The 20,145-nt window shown below is 39.4% G+C and overlaps 1 protein-coding gene across 3 annotated transcripts in view; it reads left to right on the forward strand.

Annotated features, from left to right (window-relative positions):
• Window positions 1-16,568, forward strand: part of LOC137170259 (poly [ADP-ribose] polymerase tankyrase-1-like) — an 81,952-nt gene extending 65,384 nt beyond the window's left edge. For 2 of the 3 annotated variants that reach the window (XM_067573462.1, XM_067573464.1), the window contains 12 exons: window positions 1,509-1,618; window positions 4,246-4,434; window positions 5,000-5,080; window positions 5,651-5,837; window positions 5,980-6,062; window positions 8,962-9,082; window positions 9,417-9,514; window positions 10,373-10,447; window positions 10,632-10,737; window positions 11,835-12,021; window positions 12,705-12,861; window positions 13,119-16,568. In XM_067573462.1, coding sequence (XP_067429563.1) covers window positions 1,509-1,618; window positions 4,246-4,434; window positions 5,000-5,080; window positions 5,651-5,837; window positions 5,980-6,062; window positions 8,962-9,082; window positions 9,417-9,514; window positions 10,373-10,447; window positions 10,632-10,737; window positions 11,835-12,021; window positions 12,705-12,861; window positions 13,119-13,205 — 1,481 coding nt within the window. In that variant the 3' untranslated portion in view covers window positions 13,206-16,568. The remainder of the gene's footprint in view (window positions 1-1,508; window positions 1,619-4,245; window positions 4,435-4,999; window positions 5,081-5,650; window positions 5,838-5,979; window positions 6,063-8,961; window positions 9,083-9,416; window positions 9,515-10,372; window positions 10,448-10,631; window positions 10,738-11,834; window positions 12,022-12,704; window positions 12,862-13,118) is intronic. The other variant, XM_067573463.1, reaches the window with a different exon arrangement.
• Window positions 16,569-20,145: the final 3,577 nt, after the last annotated feature.

Here is a 20,145-nt window from a genome sequence, read left to right on the forward strand (position 1 = left end):
GGGCAAAAACACCTTGATTATAGACAGACGGGCTGCCACAACTTAGCAGTTTAATTTTTTGGTCTTTTTTTATGCAGATTTATGCATGTTTAGCACGCACAACACTTTTCAGAGAACACTTGATAACAATTATATTAGCTCAAGAGTTAATATTGTGAATACGGGCTCCTTAGTGTCACAGTTTCTATGATGGGCATGAAGTTTGTGGGAAAAAAGCAGCCGATTTGTTTCTCTTTGAGTCGGTAATGAGTTATATCCATTTTTGTTCAATTAACTTTTTTTTTTTTTAATTACAATAATTACAATACAATATTATCTATACATTTTTTCTAATTTCTTTCTAATTAACCAATTCATGTCACAGTTTACTATGCTACCACTAAATTATCCAATGCTTATAGCTGCAGTAGTTTACTATAATGTCCTTGGATCTTGCACAAGCTTTATGCATTTTTAAAATCCTGATAACAGATAATGTAAGTCTTCAAAGGTACACACACACACACACACACATTTATTTATATATTCAGGATCTGCAATCATGATAACATCGGCTTCAGAGATAACAGCTGATACTCCCCTCTTCTGTAGCACCTCATAGACATAAACACACACACACACACAAATAAATCCATAATTCACAAATACTGTGTACATATAATCACATACAAATATAAACTAAACACTCTGTGCAAAGCAAAGACTGTGTGCTCTAAACTCAAAATACACAAACAGGTTATGAAGCAGCATGTGCGCCATGTTTCATCCTTACAGTCGTTTCTTTTAACCTTACCTTAAAATCTTATAGCAAGAAGGGTCTATTTTTTTGATTTTTATCTTCATGCTTTACTTGGATTCTCTTATCAGGATTTTCAAAGTGAATAATGTGAAGATTACACTCGAGCACCGCATAAGGATTTTGTGACAACAGCATTGATTGTGCAGGCTAATTCCACCGTTTTTTTTTCACATTAAATAGTTTGCTAGCAGCTGGCGTAATGTTAGAAATAAGGTTAAAGGTAAACGCCTCTGCTCGTCCTTTAAACAACTCTATCTTACCTGCAGCGTTTTTTCCATGTAATCGTCTTCTGGTGGAAAAAAATGTGTCTTCTTGGATGCATTTTTAGACTCTGTATTTATAGAGAATGTCATGACCAGATGTATGATGATAAAGTACAACACATGAGTGGAAAGTTGAGAAACTGCTGAAAAAACACTTTGAATGTCTCTGTGATATTTACTTTTTCTAAATGTGACCACTAAGACACACACACCCACACACCCTCTGTCTTGATGTACTTGCTTGTAAAAGGAAAAGATGATTATACACTGTCACGCAGCAGCTGATGTAGGCTGACATGTCTCTCTTTCTTCCTCTCTTTCTCTCCTCCTCACTGATTACCTGACTACATTTTTGTTTCTCCTCTTTTTCCTCTATTTATCGGCCTCTTTCTCTCTTTTCTGTCCTGCTGCGTTTTCTGTACAACCCCAACTCTGCCGCTCTCTAGCTGGCTACAACAACTTGGAGGTAGCAGAGTATCTGTTGGAACATGGAGCTGATGTGAATGCACAGGACAAAGGAGGGCTGATACCTTTGCATAATGCTGCTTCATATGGGGTAAGACACACACACACACACGATGCACTCACATTGCAGACTTGAATTCAGTTTTTGAGATTCTGCTCTTATTTTTTTTTTTGATATCTGTTCATATCTGTGGTTGGATGCAACTCATACTCAATGCAAATATGAACTCAGTATTTTGACCCACAATTAACAAACAACAGTTTTGGTAATCGTTACCTGTCAAGCAAAAATCCCAAACATCAGCTGCTTCCAGCTTCTCAAATTTGATGATTTGGTGCTTTTCTCTACATTCTAAACTGTAAATTTGGGGTTTTGGGCAATTTGTCAGACAAAACAAGCAATTTGGTGGCTTCACCTTGGGCTCTGGGGACTCATAAAAAAATCAAGGGATTCAGTTGACAGTTTGTTTTGTTGTTGTCCATGATGTCGATCCTGTCTCAGGTGAATGTCATGAAGTTTAACTGTTGACATTAGTGAATTTGAGCCTTTAAATCCATATCACATGTAGGATGCATGCAAAATAATCTGAATGTGGAGTGAAAAACTTGCTGTTTAAAGCCCAGTTAATGCAGATATTTGATATTCTATTTGTAATATAGGGCAGTAATAACCTTTTTTATAATAATTGTTATTACTACACTTTGGTTTTCTGAAGACGTGCATGTACAGTTCCTTGCATAAGTATTCAGCCCCACTTGGATTTTCTACATTTTGCAGTGTTACAACCTGGAATAGAAATTTATTTTATTGGGCTTTTTATCATTTGATTAACACAACATGCGTAGTGCTTTGAAGGTGCAAAATACTTTCTGTTGTGACACAAACAATAATAATAAGACCAAAAAGCAGAAATCTGTTGGATGCACAAGTATTCAGCCCCCCCCCCCCCGATTCAATACTTGGTAGAACCACCTTTCACTGCAATCACAGCAGCAAGTCTTTTGAGGTATGTCTCTACCAGCTTTGCACATATAGAGACTGCAATTTTTTGCCCATTCCTCTTAGCGAAATAGCTCAAGCTCAGTCAGATTGGATGGAGACCGTCTGTGAACAGCAATTTTCAAGTCTCACCACAGATTCTCGATTGGATTGAGGTCTGGGCTTTGACTTGGCCATTTTAAGACATAAACATTCTTTGCTTTAAACCATCCCAGTGTAGCTCTGGCTGTATGCTTATGGTCATTATCCTGCTGGAAGGTGAACCTCTGCCCCAGTCTCATGTCTCTTGCACACTGAAAATAGGGGTTTTCTTGCCCTCAATCCTGAGCAGTTTCCCAGTACCTGCTGATGAAAAGCTTCCCCACAGCGTGATGCTGCCACCATGTTTCACTGTAGAGATGGTTTGCTCAGGGTGATGAGCAGCGTTGGGTTTCCGCCTCATATAATGTTTTACACCAGGACTCAAAAAGTTCAATTTTGGTCTCATCTGACCAGAGTACCTTCTTCCACATGTTCGCTGTGTCTCCCACATGGCTTACGGCAAACTCCAAATGGGATTTCTTAGCAGCTTCTTTTTCAGCTGCTTTCTTCTTGCCACTCTTCCATAAAGGCCAGATTTGTGGAGTGCACAACTAATAGTTGTCCTGTGGACAGATTCTCCCACCTGAACTGTGGATCTTTCCAGCTCCTCTAGAGTTATCATTGACCTCTTGGCCCAATCCGTCAGTTCAGGTGGATGGCTGTCTCTTGGTAGATTTGCTGTTATGCTACATTCTTTCCATTTTCTAAGGTCTGATATAATTGTGCTCTGTGAGATATTCAAAGCTTGGGATATTTTTATATAACTTAACCCTGCTTTGTACTTCTCCGCAACATCATCCCTGATTTGTTTTGTGAGCTCTTTGGTCTTCATGATGCTGTTCGTTTAGTCATGCTCTCTAACAATCTCTGAGGCCTTCACAGAACAGGTGTATTTATATTGAGATTAAATTGCACACAGGTGGACTCTATTTAACTAATTATGTGACTTCTGAAGGCAATTGGTTGCACCTGATCGTAGTTAAGGGATTTCACAGCACAGAGGGTGAATGTTCATGCAAGGCACTGAAATGTAATATTTCCTTCATCCGGAGCTTTTCTCAGAGTAACATTTTGCTTATAGCTAGATGGCATTCTGCTGCTGAAAGAGTCATGAAACACATGTTTGAATGAAAACTTCATGAGCTCTGCGTTTTGGAGACACAAACACACACATACACACACATACACACAGTTTAGCATCTCCCACTGTTATTCAGAATAAAGCTACATTGTGTTTGGTGCTAAGACAAGAGCTAGAGACAACAGGCTTCGAGGGAAAAGAAGAGAAAAAGAAAGGAAGGACCGGCGGGAACACGACGATCGCAGTAGAGTTAATAATTCACACAATGTCTGCTCCAGAGAATAGCACATATTACATGATTTTTTATAGCACTCACTCACCAGACTTCACACGTTTGCGCTTGTTAAACGCTTTAATCGTCGTTGTCTCTTTTCTTCCTCTTCTGTCTGCTCATATTCTTTACTTCTCATCCCCTGCTTTCCTTTCTATCTCTCTCTATTCTTTCCCCCTTTCATCTTCCCTCTCTCCCGCTTGTTCCCCTTTTCTGTGTCTGTCATCGCCATATCCTCGCTCCTCCTCCTCTTCTTCTTCACCTCTTTTACCTCCTCTGTTCTAGCACGTGGACATAGCCGCGCTGCTGATTAAGTACAACACGTGCGTCAACGCCACAGACAAGTGGGCGTTCACTCCCCTCCACGAAGCGGCCCAGAAGGGGCGGACTCAGCTCTGTGCTCTGCTGTTGGCCCATGGAGCCGATCCCACCATGAAAAACCAGGAGGGACAGACACCACTGGACTTGGCAACGGTACCGAAGGCTTTCTTAGAAAATCTTGCACAGTTAGATTCTTGTATCGAGTTGAAAATGTTGCATGCGTGTTCACAGTTTCAGGTTAGTTGCGGGGGAAAGATTCTTGAACCGGGCCACCCTTCATTTAGTGGATGTTAAGTGGATGACAAGTTTTGTTGTTCTCAGCTGTTACTTCAAGGCATTGTACAAAAAAAAAGTGACAAAACGAGCAACCTTGAAAGGAAGCTTCTCATGTGTCCTTTCTGAATTAAACAGTCCTACAAGCTAAATTTGAGACGCTTTGTTGTTTTGCACTGATTTAATTGGTTCATGGTTGGAGAGAATGGTGGCTGGCAGGGATGAAGTCGGAAAAGAAAGAAAAGACCAAAGACTATTTGTAACCCGTTCAACTGCTGTTTGCAGCAAATGTTATGAACTAAATAAAACGGTTCTCTCTTCTTTCAGCCTCCATCTTTACATGTAAGCAAGTTAGTACATTTAGGTGCAGAATCATACTTAAGAGTGTACAAACAATACATCTGTCTACATCTTGTCATTCCGTCTGTCTCCCTGTCTGTTGCAGGCCGATGACATTAGAGCATTGCTTATTGACGCCATGCCGCCAGATGCCCTGCCAAGCTGCTTAAAACCTCAGGCAACTGTGGTGAGTTTCCACACACACACACGTACATACAAGTATAGAAACTTTCAGTTGATGAAACATATTGCGTGGCGGTGATATAATGTGTTTCCTCATAAGAAGAAATATCAAACATATTAAGAAACAGTAAAGAAAAGACAAAAAAAAACAGAAAATTTACATGCACTCACTTGCACTTTACGGTGCAGTTAATTATTTGCATGTGAGACATCAGGTGGGATTTGCAGTTTAAGCAGAAGCACATACAGGAGTTGTAACTGTACAGGAGTTCAGTTTAAACCCTCTAGGCCATTGATTTGTCAGTTTACATGTAAACACTAGAAGCGGTTGAATTATTAATGAAAGTGCAAGAGATGAAAGCAGTTGAACTGTCATTTGAAAAGTAGCAAGTGAAAGTTGAAGCGTCAGTTGAACTGTAAACAATGACAGCATTGAAATTTCAGTTGAAGCTGTAGAGATAGTACAGTATGTACTGTAGAAAGTTTCAGTCAGTATGTAAGCAGTAAGAACAGTTGAAATGTCAGATTTTACTTATCAGCCCTCAAAACCAAATCTTCTCTCTCCCACTCTTAGGTGAGTGCAAGTGTGGTGAGTACAGGCGCCACAGCAGGCGTGGTCATCTCTCCTTCTCCATCCCCGTCCTGCCTGTCAGCAGCCAGCAGCATAGACAACCTGACCACGCCCCTCAGTGACATCACAGCAGCCGGTGCCACCGGAACGGCAGACGGAGCATCTGGATCCGACAGGAAGGAAGGAGAAAGTACGTACACACACATAAAAACACTCAACTCGTGTCAGGGGTTGGTTCTTTGAAATAAAAAAACTCCTGCGGAGACGACATGATGGATGTTGTAAACATGTGTAACAGTTTAGATAAACCTGCTGACATCACTGTGTCTCAGCAGCTCTGCTGGACATGACCATCAACCAGTTCTTAAAGAGTCTGGGGCTGGAACACCTCCGAGACATCTTCCAGAGGGAACAGGTACACACACTTATAATTTTTGTGTCTGGAAAGAGACAAAAGTGAGAGCAAAACAGCAAAAGGTGTGAAGAAATTAAAGTGTAGAGAGTGAAGGATTTTTTTTTTACTTGTTTTAGTATTTCTTCCCCTTGTTTTTCCTCCATTTTACATACCTCGTGTCAATATTTCTTTTGCAATAATGAATGATAGCTGAGACAGAATAAGGTAGACAAAGTATGACAGAAAGAGGTGACAGACTGAGCAAGAGAGAAGGAACGAGGGATGTAGATAAATGCAGTGAAAAGAGAGAGAGAGAAAAGGAGAGAGGCTTGAGAAGAAAGATGAGGGGGGAAAAAAGAGAGACGGGACAGAAACAAAAGGCAGATGGGACAACAGATAGAGGCGAAAACAGACAATAAGAGAGACAGTAATAGAAAGTGAAATTGAAAGGTGACAGCTGGCTAAAGTCTAAGCACAGAAGTCAGCGTGGCAGCAATATGGAGGATATGTGTGTGATTGTGTGTTAGTGTGTTACATTTATTCTTGATCCCCTTGGAGGGAAACAAGCCTTTATTAATATTCAGATGGTGAGTGAGATGGAGGTGAGAGTCAGCTGGGTGTTGATAGAAAAGTACATTTATATTTCAGAGCATGAACGAGGACTCAGAGTTATAACAAAGAAAAAGCAGATTCCACTGACTCCACATTATTACATCAGTCTATTTAATATATTTGATCATTATGAAACTACACTTCTACTCATTATGCTTACTGTGCTTGTAGACTAAAAACTAAAAACAAAGATCTCTCATATTTTAGCTGCACTGCTGTTATTAACTTATATCAACATACTGCTGTGTGAATAATCCTCCCTCTGTAAAGCCTCGCTGCTTACTTGTTAGTTTTACAAGAACATTAGTAGAAAACCTTTGTCAACATCAAGTGTGATCAAACAGTTTAAGCAAAAAATGATGAGATCGGCTCTTACAACTGTCTTCATTTGGCCCTTTCATGCAGAAAAAGTACAATATTTTGAAATATTGTAATGATTTGGTTGAAGAAAATAGCATAAGTTAATTATTTGGATATTTCAGTGAGATAGTGTTTTATAGAGGCAGATTACCCCAGTGCTTCTTTTCCACCACTAAAGCTGCTTGCTTTTAACTACACGTTTGCATGTGCATGATGTCCGTTTCAAGCGTTGATCGTGCACGTCCTCAGAAATTAACGCAATGTGTTCGCAAGATGCAATACGCGCATGAAATGTAGGGGCAGTGTGGGGGCGGTATGAGGATGTAACAGGGTCAGGGTTCAGTAGGCACGAAAGCAGCAACACAAATGGTGGAAAGTTTTGAAGGCAAGTTAATAGACCGAGTCTGCGGTTATCGCATCTGTACGACGTGTTAATGCCGCTTCACAGTGGCAAATACGTTTGAATTAGCAAAGCAGTAACCTCCTCGAGTGTCGCCATGTTTAGTTTTTAAATCATGCTTCTTCTTCTTCTTCTTTGATGTTCATGCAAATTCAAAAGTTCTATTCATATCCTTAGTGCTGTGGTCTGCCCCCTAGTGGAATGCTCTAGTAACAGGACGAGTATATAGCACGTGAACAATTATACTCACAATGCAGCCGGTTGTCTACACGAATGTGTGGTTAAAAAGCAAGTGTATCTCCAGCCTTAGTGTGTTCTCATTCTCCTGTTTTAATGCTCATTTTCAATTTGGACATAAAAAACCTGAGTGGAAACAGAAAATATGAAAAAAGAAAAAGGAAAAACTCAAAATATCACAAAACCGTTTTTACGCTTGGCTGAAGTGGAAAAGCTGGTGTATCAGTAAAAGCAAAAATGCAATGGAAACAGACTTGGCAAATAAATCATGATGCACATGAAGCATGTGACTTGACATCACTCCAGCTTTGGCTCCACTGAAGAGATGAAAAATAACTGCAGATGAAAAAACAGCAGATCTGGAGCGATGAGGAGACTGTAGTGTTCCTCAAATTAATACATGAAACAAACACAGGTGCCATATTTCTGTCATGTTTTCTACATTGTTTGACTGGCACTCTTATAAATACATCATCTTGTTGCACCCTCTTCTTCTGCAATGTGTTAACACACCCAGCTGGAAAATTAGCACCAACCAACTCCTAACATTCAAATAACAGTAATGAGTGGGAATATGCATTAATTTGCTCTACATTTGAATAGAAACCTGGCTACTGAGATGAAATTAACAGCCAATGCGGACAACCTGGCTGATATATCGCTTTTACAAGTTTTAGATTTACAAAAATCTTCAGTCACTATTTTGCTTATTTCTGCCTGATGCCTTCAGTGAATTCTCCACAGTGTATTTTAGGCTGTGATGATTTATACCAGCAATCGTGATCACAGCAAGACGGCGGAAAGTAGGTATAGGTTACCGTTTGAAAAACTGAGTTATCTCTGCCTCCAGCATGAATCTCATCTCGGTTCTCCTTGAACAAACTTGCAAAACTTTACCATCACCAATTTGCATATCAATGGCTTGATTACTGCCATCCATTCATTGACCTTTTCCTCATGCCTCTTTTGTCTTTCTCTCATGAATATTTGTCACACCCACTGTCTCTGCAGTATGTCTTAGATAATTGAATCCATTATCATCAATTGCTTTTCATTTTGGTGACCAGTTATGGTATGAGCCACCGTTGTCACCACAATCACTATTAAACCGTCAGTCTAAGTGTGTGCAGAATTCTACCACAGTCAAATATAGTCAAACATCATAATTTGATGTAGTAGTCAGATGTGTAAGTAGAAGTAAAGCTAAGGTAGCTACTGTAATTATGATCATATAGTGTTATTTTACATTCTTTTGATGGCAGACGCAACCATCAGCAAGACTGACATGACTTCTTTGCTGTTTCCGGGCAGATTTCGCTGGATGTGCTGGCAGACATGGGTCACGAGGAGCTCAAAGAGATCGGCATCAACGCTTACGGGCACAGACACAAACTCATCAAGGGCATCGAGAGGCTGCTGGGAGGCCAGCAAGGTCAGGAAACACAGAGACACACACACACATATCGAGTGTGAGTGTGTGCTTGTGAGCTTTTAGGGAGGCGCAAGTGTAGTGAGATGTTGCATCAGATGAATCATATAAAAAATAAAATGAATATTCAGTCAGCACAGTTGATGATGGTTACACATTTTCAAGGTAAAGATGTGCAGTAAACCTGCCTCTGCTTTTAGAAACACTAAGAGATGATGATCAGATGTTGTCTCAGGTGACCTGTACACCAGATTCCCTAAAATGTCTGTGTCGTCATTTATTCTTCGTTTGTTTCATCCTCTCCTGACTCGCGTTCATTCAAAATGTGTGTCGGTAGGTGCAAACCCGTACCTGACGTTCCACTGCTCCAGTCAGGGCACCGTGCTGATCGACCTGGCACCGGATGATAAGGAGTTCCAGTCTGTGGAGGAGGAAGTATGCAAACACACACGCTTCATTTCATTCATCATCTTCATTTATACATAGACACTACACACATTTAGGTGATGGTGGTTATTTTTTACCCTCGGTATCTACATGATTTTCTAGCAGTCTGGACAAATAATTTAAGAGATTTAAATTTTGTGCATGTGCGTTATTTGTACTTGCAACCATCTGGTTAAGGACACACCATGCAGTGTCACCACAGTACAGCAGCTCAGTATGCGATGCTCCACTGACTATACCGCTCTTGTAAATGAAACCAGTAATTAAAGAAGACAGCAGATATCAGTCTGAACGAGTTTAAAATTAATAAGGACTGTCAGACGTTAACAGAAATTTAACAGGTAATTTAAACTGTAATTTTTATTTGAAAAATGACTGACATGAGGTCTCTCCAGGCTGCGCTTCTAATATTAGAAAATATAGGTTACAGTAAATGCTTTATTTTATGTTATAGACATCAGTAATTGAAGTTATCAGAGATATACTTTTACCACAGGTATTTTCAAAGAATCTGCTCTGAATGAATGAGTCGCTGTTCTGCAAGCTGAAACACCAGATATAAAAAGAAAAAAAATCAAACAAGCTTAAAGTTTGCATTGTTACTCGAGGTGGTCACTGAAGATCGCTCTCTGAATATGAAAACACTCCTGGAGTTCTAAGCTAAAAAAATGACTCATCACATCAAGTCTCCAGAGAGCGCTATGAATCACACCAGATATTATTCACGATATGTGGAAATAAATTCATTCGAATTTTTTCATCCCAAACGTTTTCCCTTTTTAACCTTTAAAACCTTTGCGTTTGTGTGTGTCATTTTGATTGTCTTCTATATTGTTTCCTCCTAAGCTACAGAGCACTATCAGAGAACACCGCGATGGAGGCAACGCAGGCGGAGTCTTCAGCCAGTACAACATCATCAAGGTGTGTACTCCAAAACACAAACACACATATACAGACACACAGACCAGTTTTGTTTTGTTTTTTGACCACAAATAAGGAATTATGTGTCTTGTTTGACTTCTGCAGATACATTTAAATTCTTATTTCATGGCACAAGTGACACTTTTCTCTCTTAATTTCACTCTTCCTCCCTCCGACTCTGCAGATTCAGAAGGTGGTGAATAAGAAGTTAAGGGAGAGATACGCACACAGACAAAAGGAAATCGCAGACGAGAATCATAACCACCACAACGAGCGTATGCTGTTTCACGGTAAATAAATTCATGTGATACAATACAGAGCAGCATGGTGGGTTTCCTCATCATATACCATACAGTGCAGATGTAATGCTAGCATCGTTACGGTATATACGGTACATTTTTTTACATTTATTACATAAATAGTGTGTTTCAGGATGACAGCTGAGTGTAAATTTTGAAAAGTTTGTTGTTGTTTTGTTCGTAAACTTTACTTTTTTGACAAAAAATACACCAAAATCTGGTTATTCTCAAGTTGAAGACACACAAGACTATAATTTGCACGACCTCTTCATCATCATTAAGCTTTGGTGATCACGTCTTCACTGTTGCTTCAGTCACTTCCTCTTAAGTAAAACGCAACTCAGGCTTCTGCTTCAAGGTTCAACCATTCATGTTCTGAGATGAACTCTGACTACAATGTCGTCATGGTTGCAGCCCGACTGTAAGCTTGAACAAATCCCATTAATCTTCCATGTCCCCTCGCAACCACAAGTTTCAGCCAGGGCGACGCCCGCAGGACCGCAGCCGAGTTCTCGTTTCTTTTAACCTTTAAACACTGTAGAGAAGAAAATCCCAAGAAGTCGTAGCTTCTGTGATGCCTGAAACGGTTTATCTGACAAGAACGATCGTACTTTGTTGAGAGTGTCTTAGATCGTGGATTTCCCACGATAACGCTTAGGCAGTATCTGGATTTCTCTACCTTGTCTGCATTCTTTATACTTGTGCTTTATTTATTTATTTGTGATTCACTGTCTGGAGATGTGAGCTCTTTATAAAAGTGTAGGTGTACCTATCATAGCGGAGTCTGAATGTAGACATCTTCACAGACACTACTATGTGTTTTCATGATCATTTTTTAACTGATTATTATTGGCAACTTGTGTTTGGGGACTCCTCCAGTGAAGGCTCCAGAAAATGAGTCAGATTAGGATATGTTTTATTTTTTAAAGCCAAAACAAACCAAGTTGTGTTGGAAAGTTTCCAGGTTCCCATAAAGAAAACATGTCCGTATAGGAAGCGTCCTCACTGTGGAGGCCTGCAGGCAGAATATTGCAAGTTTGTGCTTTGTGATTATCTTAATACAGATGAGTTTTTCATTCCCTTGCCAGGCTCTCCCTTCATCAACGCCATCATTCATAAGGGCTTTGACGAGCGCCACGCCTACATCGGCGGCATGTTTGGCGCAGGGATCTATTTTGCAGAGAACTCCTCCAAAAGCAACCAGTACGTGTACGGGATTGGTGGAGGCACAGGATGTCCCACCCACAAAGACCGCTCCTGCTACGTGTGTCACAGGTGAGACATCTTATTAGAGTAGGCAAAATGAATTGACTCCGCTGCCATGGTAACCGGCTCTTCTTCTTTCGTTCCAAACCAACTAGAAATCATATCACTTTACTTTATGTGTGACAGGAAAGAACTGTAGCTGTATCTCCATTACAAAATCCTTATCCTAAACAGGTTTTATGCTGTGAGTTTATGCAGATTTTTAACTGTGCTGTTATAGTCCCACCATGCATTGCGCAAAGAAAAAGGAGGAGAAACTCGCAGCTTTAAAGAAATAAAACATAACTTGGATGATCATGAGAAAACAAAAGGTTTTTTTTGTTTTCTTGACTTCCTCGGCATTCGTGGTATTCCAAAGCAGCAGTTTCATTGACATCCATTGGTGTTTGTATCATTTCCTGTTAGTACAAAACAGTAAAGCACATTTATTACTTGTATACTAATTGCAAAAACAGTATACTATGAGAGTTAGAATATAGTATGCACTGTATACTATAATTATGTAGGATGGAAGTGGGACACAGGCAGAGAGAGGAGGAATTTGAGAACCTTTTATCAGCTGGAATCACTGTTGTTATTGCAGGTAGCAATAAAATATAAAGCATATTATGACGTGGAGTAAAAATATATTAATAAAACAAAATTTTGACCTTACTGTTGATAGCATCGGTGTGCGTGTGTTTGTATTCCAGGCAGATGCTGTTCTGCAGGGTGACGCTGGGTAAGTCGTTTCTTCAGTTCAGTGCGATGAAAATGGCCCACGCCCCCCCTGGACACCACTCTGTTATAGGACGGCCCAGCGTTAACGGACTGGCGTACGCAGAGTACGTCATCTACAGAGGGGAGCAGGTCAGTACACACACATAAACCCATGTTATTCATGTCTGCATGTCTGTTAAACACCTTTTGTGACATATTGTTGTATGAAATAAGAAGAATGTATAAATCCATTAGTCATTTCCTTTATAAAATAAGAAGAAAACGGTGAAAAATCACAATTCACAGAGGCCAAGATGACATCTTGTGTTTATTTTATGATGTTCTATTAATCCACTTATGACTCCAGCACTAGAAATAAGCCTAACATTTAGTTTCCTCGTCCACAGGCTTATCCAGAATACTTGATCACCTACCAGATCGTGAAGCCGGAGAGTGTGGCCGCTCCTGCTGCCACTGCTGAACAGAAGTCCTAAAACACAACCACAGCTGGATCAGAAGATATAGTGGACTAGAGGCACTCTCTCAGAGAACTGAACTAGAAGGCGTTTCAAACCTCTGACCCAAAATAAAAGTCTCCAGAGCTGAACTTGAGGTGGGTGAGGTTAAGTGTGGACCAGGTGCGAGACCCTTGAAAATGGACCCAGACATTTCTAAGCAGCAGAAGAAGAACAGGAAGATGAGGAGGCAGTGTCTTTGAGTTTTAGGGGTACAATACATGCACAGTCCTAAGCAGCAGAATGCAAAAATCCATCAGATTCTTTAATTAATTGGATCTAATTCTGCAGAACAAAGAAATGGTTTGATCCACAGCTCTGGAAGTGTATCAGTAAGCCAATTTTTTAATTTGCAGGGCCTCCAGCTTGATTCTATAAAAGCGATTAAGAAAACAATTAGAACAAGACACAGTCCAAAGCAAAACAAACACTCCTGATTTAGCACCTTTGCACTGCTCGTGTATTCTACCCCGAGTTTTTAATGTGTTGTTTTGATCGTGTCCTCTTTCGGCTTCGTGCATCATCCACAGCTAAACAATACCCTGAGGCCACAGCTATTGTCGTGCTGAACAGAACAGAAATCATGCGAGGCTGATGCGTCTCTGTATGTCTCACATCGTCTCTGTTGTAAACAAAGAAAAAAGATGAAATGAGTGCGAGCGCAGACGAGTGAAAGAGATTATGATGGACAAATACCCAGAAGTTAATAAGAAGAAAAACAAACAGGACACTAAGAGACCACAATCCACTGCTGCTACAGTGACGGCTGCAGACTTTCCACTACAGTCCGAACAGGGACCATCTTCAACAGACCAAACCAAGTTCATATCAGAGCTGCTGTAGCCGCTGCCAGCAAAACAGTGAAGAAACATAATATGGTCATCACTTATAAAGGCATTTTTAGGTTTACGTTGCCAGATAACCCCAATTTTTCAAAGGTGTTTGTGGAGCGGAGTTGTGACAAGTAAGCAGCAACCACAACTGCTGTCAATTAAGCCAACATTCCCTGAACATACCACTTTTTGAGCCCTGCTTTCATTTAAATGAAAACAGTTATGGGAAAATTTGTCCCAATTAGGAACAAGATTGTCACAACAAAAAAGAATTTGGAGGCTTTCCCATTCAATTTGACTGTCCGTTTTGAAGTGGTCATCATAGGAACTGCATCTAATAGAACTTCCACATCAGCTTTGACTTGCCAAACGTGGTGGTTGCTGCTTGTTTCAGCCCAGTTCAGATTAAAACAGTCCAAATTCGCTCTTTTACCAGAACCAGGAGGACCACGAGAGACCAGACTTGTGACACTGTCACATGTTCATGCATATACACTGCACACAGACTTGTTCACACACTGAACACTCTCCTCTTTTAATTACAGCTGCATTTGGCAGCTGAAACTAGCACACTGTTGGCTCAGAAACAGTAGGTAGAGTTTGAACTTCAGTTCCTAGAAAAGTCACTAACGCCATGTTTACCGACCCTGAGAGATCGGTGATCTAATACACCAGAGGAGCCCAAAAAGAGAGATAAAAGATGAAAACATTAATTCAAGCTTCCAGAGGTCTGACTGGAAAAAAACGGAACATTATTCTCTTTTAAGCTTGGTGATTAATCCTGATTTTGTCTAGTGCAGCTTTACATTTACACCTCTGTCATTCATTCAGTTACATCTGAGGCATCTTTTTGTTTTGTATCTGAATGTCTTTCAGATCCAAAATTTTCCCTGTTGTTGTTGTTGTTGTTTACATGAAACTGCTGCCTTCCAACCCCTTTCCTCTCTACATGTAACCCCTTGGTGGTTGATGCCCCCTAGTGGTGCAACAGAGGAATTACAGGCTTGCAGCAGATGGAGTGTTAGTACTATTTATTTGTGTTTTTTAGTCATATAACAGGCATTTATTCCATTTTTGTTCACTTCCTGTCATCTTTTCTTTATTTTTCCCTTATTTTTACACTCCTGAGTTTACAATCCTCAAACATGAAGCAAATGTGAAAGGTGAGCTTAAGTCATTCAGCCGGCTGGTCACAGGCTGCAAAAAGATATTTATATAGTCAGGTATCTGCAGGTTGACTGAGGATGATGATGAAGAGGATAACGGATATGTTGTATATGAAGATGAGCTGTCACACATCTGTTTGTGTCAAACCTCATAACAGCAAGATTAGCAAACTCCTCACACTATGTACTGTAAGCTTGATTTTATTTTACTATACTGACTATGTTTTTTCTGCTGATAGTTTATTTGTTCTGTACGTTATTTTTTTAACACTGTACACCACACGGGACCACATACAGTTTAGTGTCTTTCATGGTGATTACTTCAGATTATGTCAAGCAATGCTGAAATCTTGTAAAACAGAAACAGAAATGCCCTTAAAAGGTTTTGAAAATGAACAGATTGCTTTGAAAGTACTCGCAAAGTCATTATGATACAGTTTACCATAATCAGACCCACATACATGTGATCGTTTAAAGATTTTTAAACATCAGGCATTAGTCAGGGATGGGATTTTTAAGAATTTGAACACAAAACATATCGAGAGTTTGATATTTGCTCTCTGTTTATCCTAACACTGTTAGCATTACAGTGTCTACCTGTCAAACTCAGATTTCAGCTGATTTGCGCTTCATTGAAAGGTGAAGATGACGTTGGTCTGAGCCAATTGTGAAACAAGCATTAAGTCCTTGTTTAGTGTGAAGTAAGAGTCTTTCTTCAAGTGGTTCCAGTGAGAGTTAAGTGGCAGCTCAAAAAAGCCGCCTCTCTGACTAACAGACTAAACCTTTTTATCAGATTATTTTCAAGCCGTGAAGTTTTCACACTAGAATTTTTCCCTCAGTTTTGCAAAACCATCTGCAGCCCACATTTGATAGTAATAGTTCATCCCAATAACAATGAATGATAACATACATAATTTATGTAGCAGCACATTTCAACAAATTACTAAGTGATTAATTACGGGGGAAATGAAAAGGAAATTAATTAAAACTGAAATAGAAATAAAAAGACGGAATAACAACCGATGACTAAACTAGAAATGAAAAAATGAATAATCTTGAAATTAAATGATAATGGAAGTTTTTTTTTGCAGGAAAAACAAAAGAGTTGCAGTGCAGGGACACAGTTGTCACAAATGTAAAATCCAGTCTGTTAACTCTTTTTTTAGATGCGCCTGAAATTATGACAGATTTTATCTGCCTTGAAGATCAAATGGGAAACTTACATTTATCTAAAAATCAATACATAATAATCAAATGATTGTTTTTCCATTTCACAAAATGCCCAGATCTTGATCTATAAAGCTCAGAATAGAGTTTTAAACTGATTAATGTCACTACAGGCAGCATGGGACAAAAAACAAACAAACAAATTAATAGTTTTTTGGAAACCAGCAAAAATTTTGACATTTTCCTGTTTTTAACACCTTTTACATCATCTTCAATCAAACAAACTCTGCACTAGAACAGAGGTTTCAGATAAAGTGGCAGCATCACTGTTGGCTCTCAGAACAGACAGAGCAGGTGGAGTTTATGGAGTTGACCTCATTAAGGTCAGCAGAACTGTATGATTTATCAGAAGAGAGCTGAGGCTTTGTTTTAAATGAGACTGTAAATAAACTAACTCCAGATGGGCCTTTTAACAGGTCTTTTATGGATAATTTTGAGTTTATTTTTCTTGGGTTTTTTTCCTTTGAAAGACTTTTCAAAGACTTTTTTATGTGATAACTGTTTGAATCATGTTTTAGCTGATCTGTCTCTACTTATCTGTCTCAAGGGCCAGTCAGCCATGTTGTTGTAAATAGTTTGGAGCGCTGTGTGCGAGTGTGTGTGGGTGCGTGCGCGCGTGTGTGTTCAGTCAATCCATGTCTCACCTTCTGACCTGCCTTCTACCAAAAACCACCAGTTTAATTAACACATTTCCTCATCAGTTATGTTTGACCTCCTGTTGTACAGACGGTTGTACAGAGCTGCTGACCAGCTAACACGCGGAACAAAGAAACTCCTTCACTCTTGTACAGAAGAAAATCCTTAATAAAAGAACTTAACAAACTGTCTTTTTGTTTTACTTGAGCCGAAAGTCTTAATTAGTTACAAAAACATGATTTTAGTTTGAGTTGAACATTAGTTATTAATCATCTTTCTTCAGTATTTACTCCTTTTTTTTACCATTTTTTACCTTTTTTACCACAAACTACAGCCTCCACAATTACCATAAAGTTAAAACGGCACCTCTCTAAAACAGTTTAAGCAAAAAACCAAACATTCAAACTTTCATGAAGGTGGGATTTATTGCAGGGCTGTTTCACTAGACTGTATTGGGTTTTGGTTGGGTGTACCTAATAAACTGGCAATAGAGTTCACAGGCTGTAACCTGCACGTGCATGCAACTAGAACTGAAATTAGCTAATTGATACTATTTTACTTTTTTTGTTTTCTGACCTTCCACTGCACTATTTCTCTGTCTAAGTGCAATCTTTTTTGATAACTGTACTTTAATGAGACATCAGGCTGAACTGGAGTTAATCAACAAACCTATTTAGTGCTCATTGTAATCCAGACACAGAGAGATCTGGCAGACCAGGAGGTTTCAACTCAACATTTAAAAATAACTCAGGACATTTTTTCTCTCATCTGAGATTAGGGAGGCACTTCAGAGTCTTAAAACTCCAATACATCCTGTTTCCTGTAGCTTTCAATTGATTTCCTGTTTTTGCTTGGAGATGAATGGCCATAAGGGTGAAACGGTTTGGCACCTCAGCCAATCAGAGAACAGAAAGAAACACTGCGATTCATCAATCTAAATGTTCATCTGGATGGTAAATCAAGATGGTGAGAAAAAAGCAGAATCATCAATACCTTCACAGATAAAGAGCGCAGATCATCCTTTTTCGTTATCCATCTAACCACTGGCAGTTCTGGCATATTTAAACCACAGGAGCCAGACTGGAGCAAGCTGTTTTGCCAGAGAGGCCAGTTCATTTCACCTTGAAAAATGCTCATCTTACCAGTGGTGTGGTTGGGAAAAGTGGGGAAGCAAAGTGTGACAGATTATATAAATAAATAAGGTGTAAAACAGTCAGATTTGTAGTTGTATTGTGTTAGTGGAGTATGGAAGTCCTGGACTGCCAATAATAGAAAAAAGATCAATTCTCATCACCAACTAGAAATGTAATTTTCCATTTGTGTGCACAGGACATAAAAACAGATTTAAAATGTCATTAAAAATGAATTATTACTGACGAAGTAAAATGAAAATGAAAATTCATTTGAACACTTGGTGGCATTTTACATCCAATAAGACTTTTTTAATGAAAGACATATTGACATGTTGCAGAAAGACAAGCACAGGTGTAAATAATAAAATTCAGTGTCAGGATCCTGGTGTTGTGCATGTTGGCTCACTGTCACACTGTCATAGTTTATAAGAATAGGACAGAGCCGTAGTTTTTGCTTTTACTATGATGTATGTCCTATGATGTACTGTCCTATTGACTGAAATGTACCAATCAGAGAACAGCATTCCACTGCTCTGGTTTCTTGCAGCCAGGCTGCCTTATCTGTGGTCAGTATTTTAATGACTGGAAGAATCCTGCCATTATTACAATGACCATAAGAACATCAATTTCCATTCCATTAAAAATGTGCCAAAATCAGGACACACACACACACACACACACACACACACACACACACACACACACACAACAGTCTACAAGTCCTACAGTATCATCTACACTCCAAATGTATTAAACCAACTGAGCAACCAATAAATTTAAGAAATTATTGCATTTGCCTTATATATACCTACAGTCTATAGACAGCAGCAATAACATATTGTAACAGCTGTAAAGAAAGACTAGGACAGCACTACAAATTGACTTTTTTAATTGCCACACTAATGTTTCGGGCAAGATGCCCTTCTTCAGCATGTGCACTGGTAATTACACAATCAATAGACACAGGTGGGGCTAATTACAAATGTCCACAACTGACACAATAAGTCCATCCCAGCAGGGGGAGCCACAAACAAATATGATGTAGGTTACTGACAGTGAATAAAACAGTGTATAGAAAATAATAAATAGAAGGAAAAAAATACGAATTATATTCAGTTCATAAGAAACCTATGAAATCTCCTCATTCAACCCGTTGGGAATGAGGGTGTTAAGGGAGTGTATCCAATACGCCTCCCACTGAAGAAGGATTCTGTCCCTGTTGCCAACTTTCCATGGCATATTCACTGTCTCAATGCCCATATAATGTAGTTCACTCAAGTTGCGGTTATGACTACAAAATACGTTTCGTTTTCTCAACATAATATAAATTACATGGGCATTTTAACTGGTAAACCACATATTTAGTGTTGCATGTGATTCTGCCCCTAACCTTGATGTCAACACCAGATTTCGGATGGGTGAATTGATTACCCTTAATCATACAATAACAGTGTATACCATTATGACAAGGAAAATTTCCACCAGGCATCTGAGACAGAAAATCTCAGATATCTAGGTGGAGTTTGAAATGCGCTTGCAATTTGGGGGTCACTTTCCAATATATGCCAATGTGTACTCGCTACTTGTTTAACTGACTTAGATATAAGACAAGACCTTGCATTGGTGTCCAGATGACCTTAGAGGACCGGATAAATTGGAGAAGCAAGTCAGAAAGTTAGAGTGTCACAAGAGCAAGGAAAGCTTTATTGACAAGAAGTAAGCATTTGTTCTCAAACTAACTAATGCAGAGGTCTTATAACAGTTGTGTTGGGATCAAATTTGTTCTTTCATGTAATGAAAGCATTTTGAATTAGCTGTGGTCAGCCCACAGTCTTTAGGTAGACCAGTGTGGAACGCATTACAATAATCTAACCAAAAAGGGATAAACACCTGAATTTACAAGACATAAACACATGGATTGTAC

The sequence above is a fragment of the Thunnus thynnus genome, chromosome 19 (assembly GCF_963924715.1).
Source record: "Thunnus thynnus chromosome 19, fThuThy2.1, whole genome shotgun sequence".
Lineage (NCBI taxonomy): Eukaryota > Metazoa > Chordata > Actinopteri > Scombriformes > Scombridae > Thunnus > Thunnus thynnus.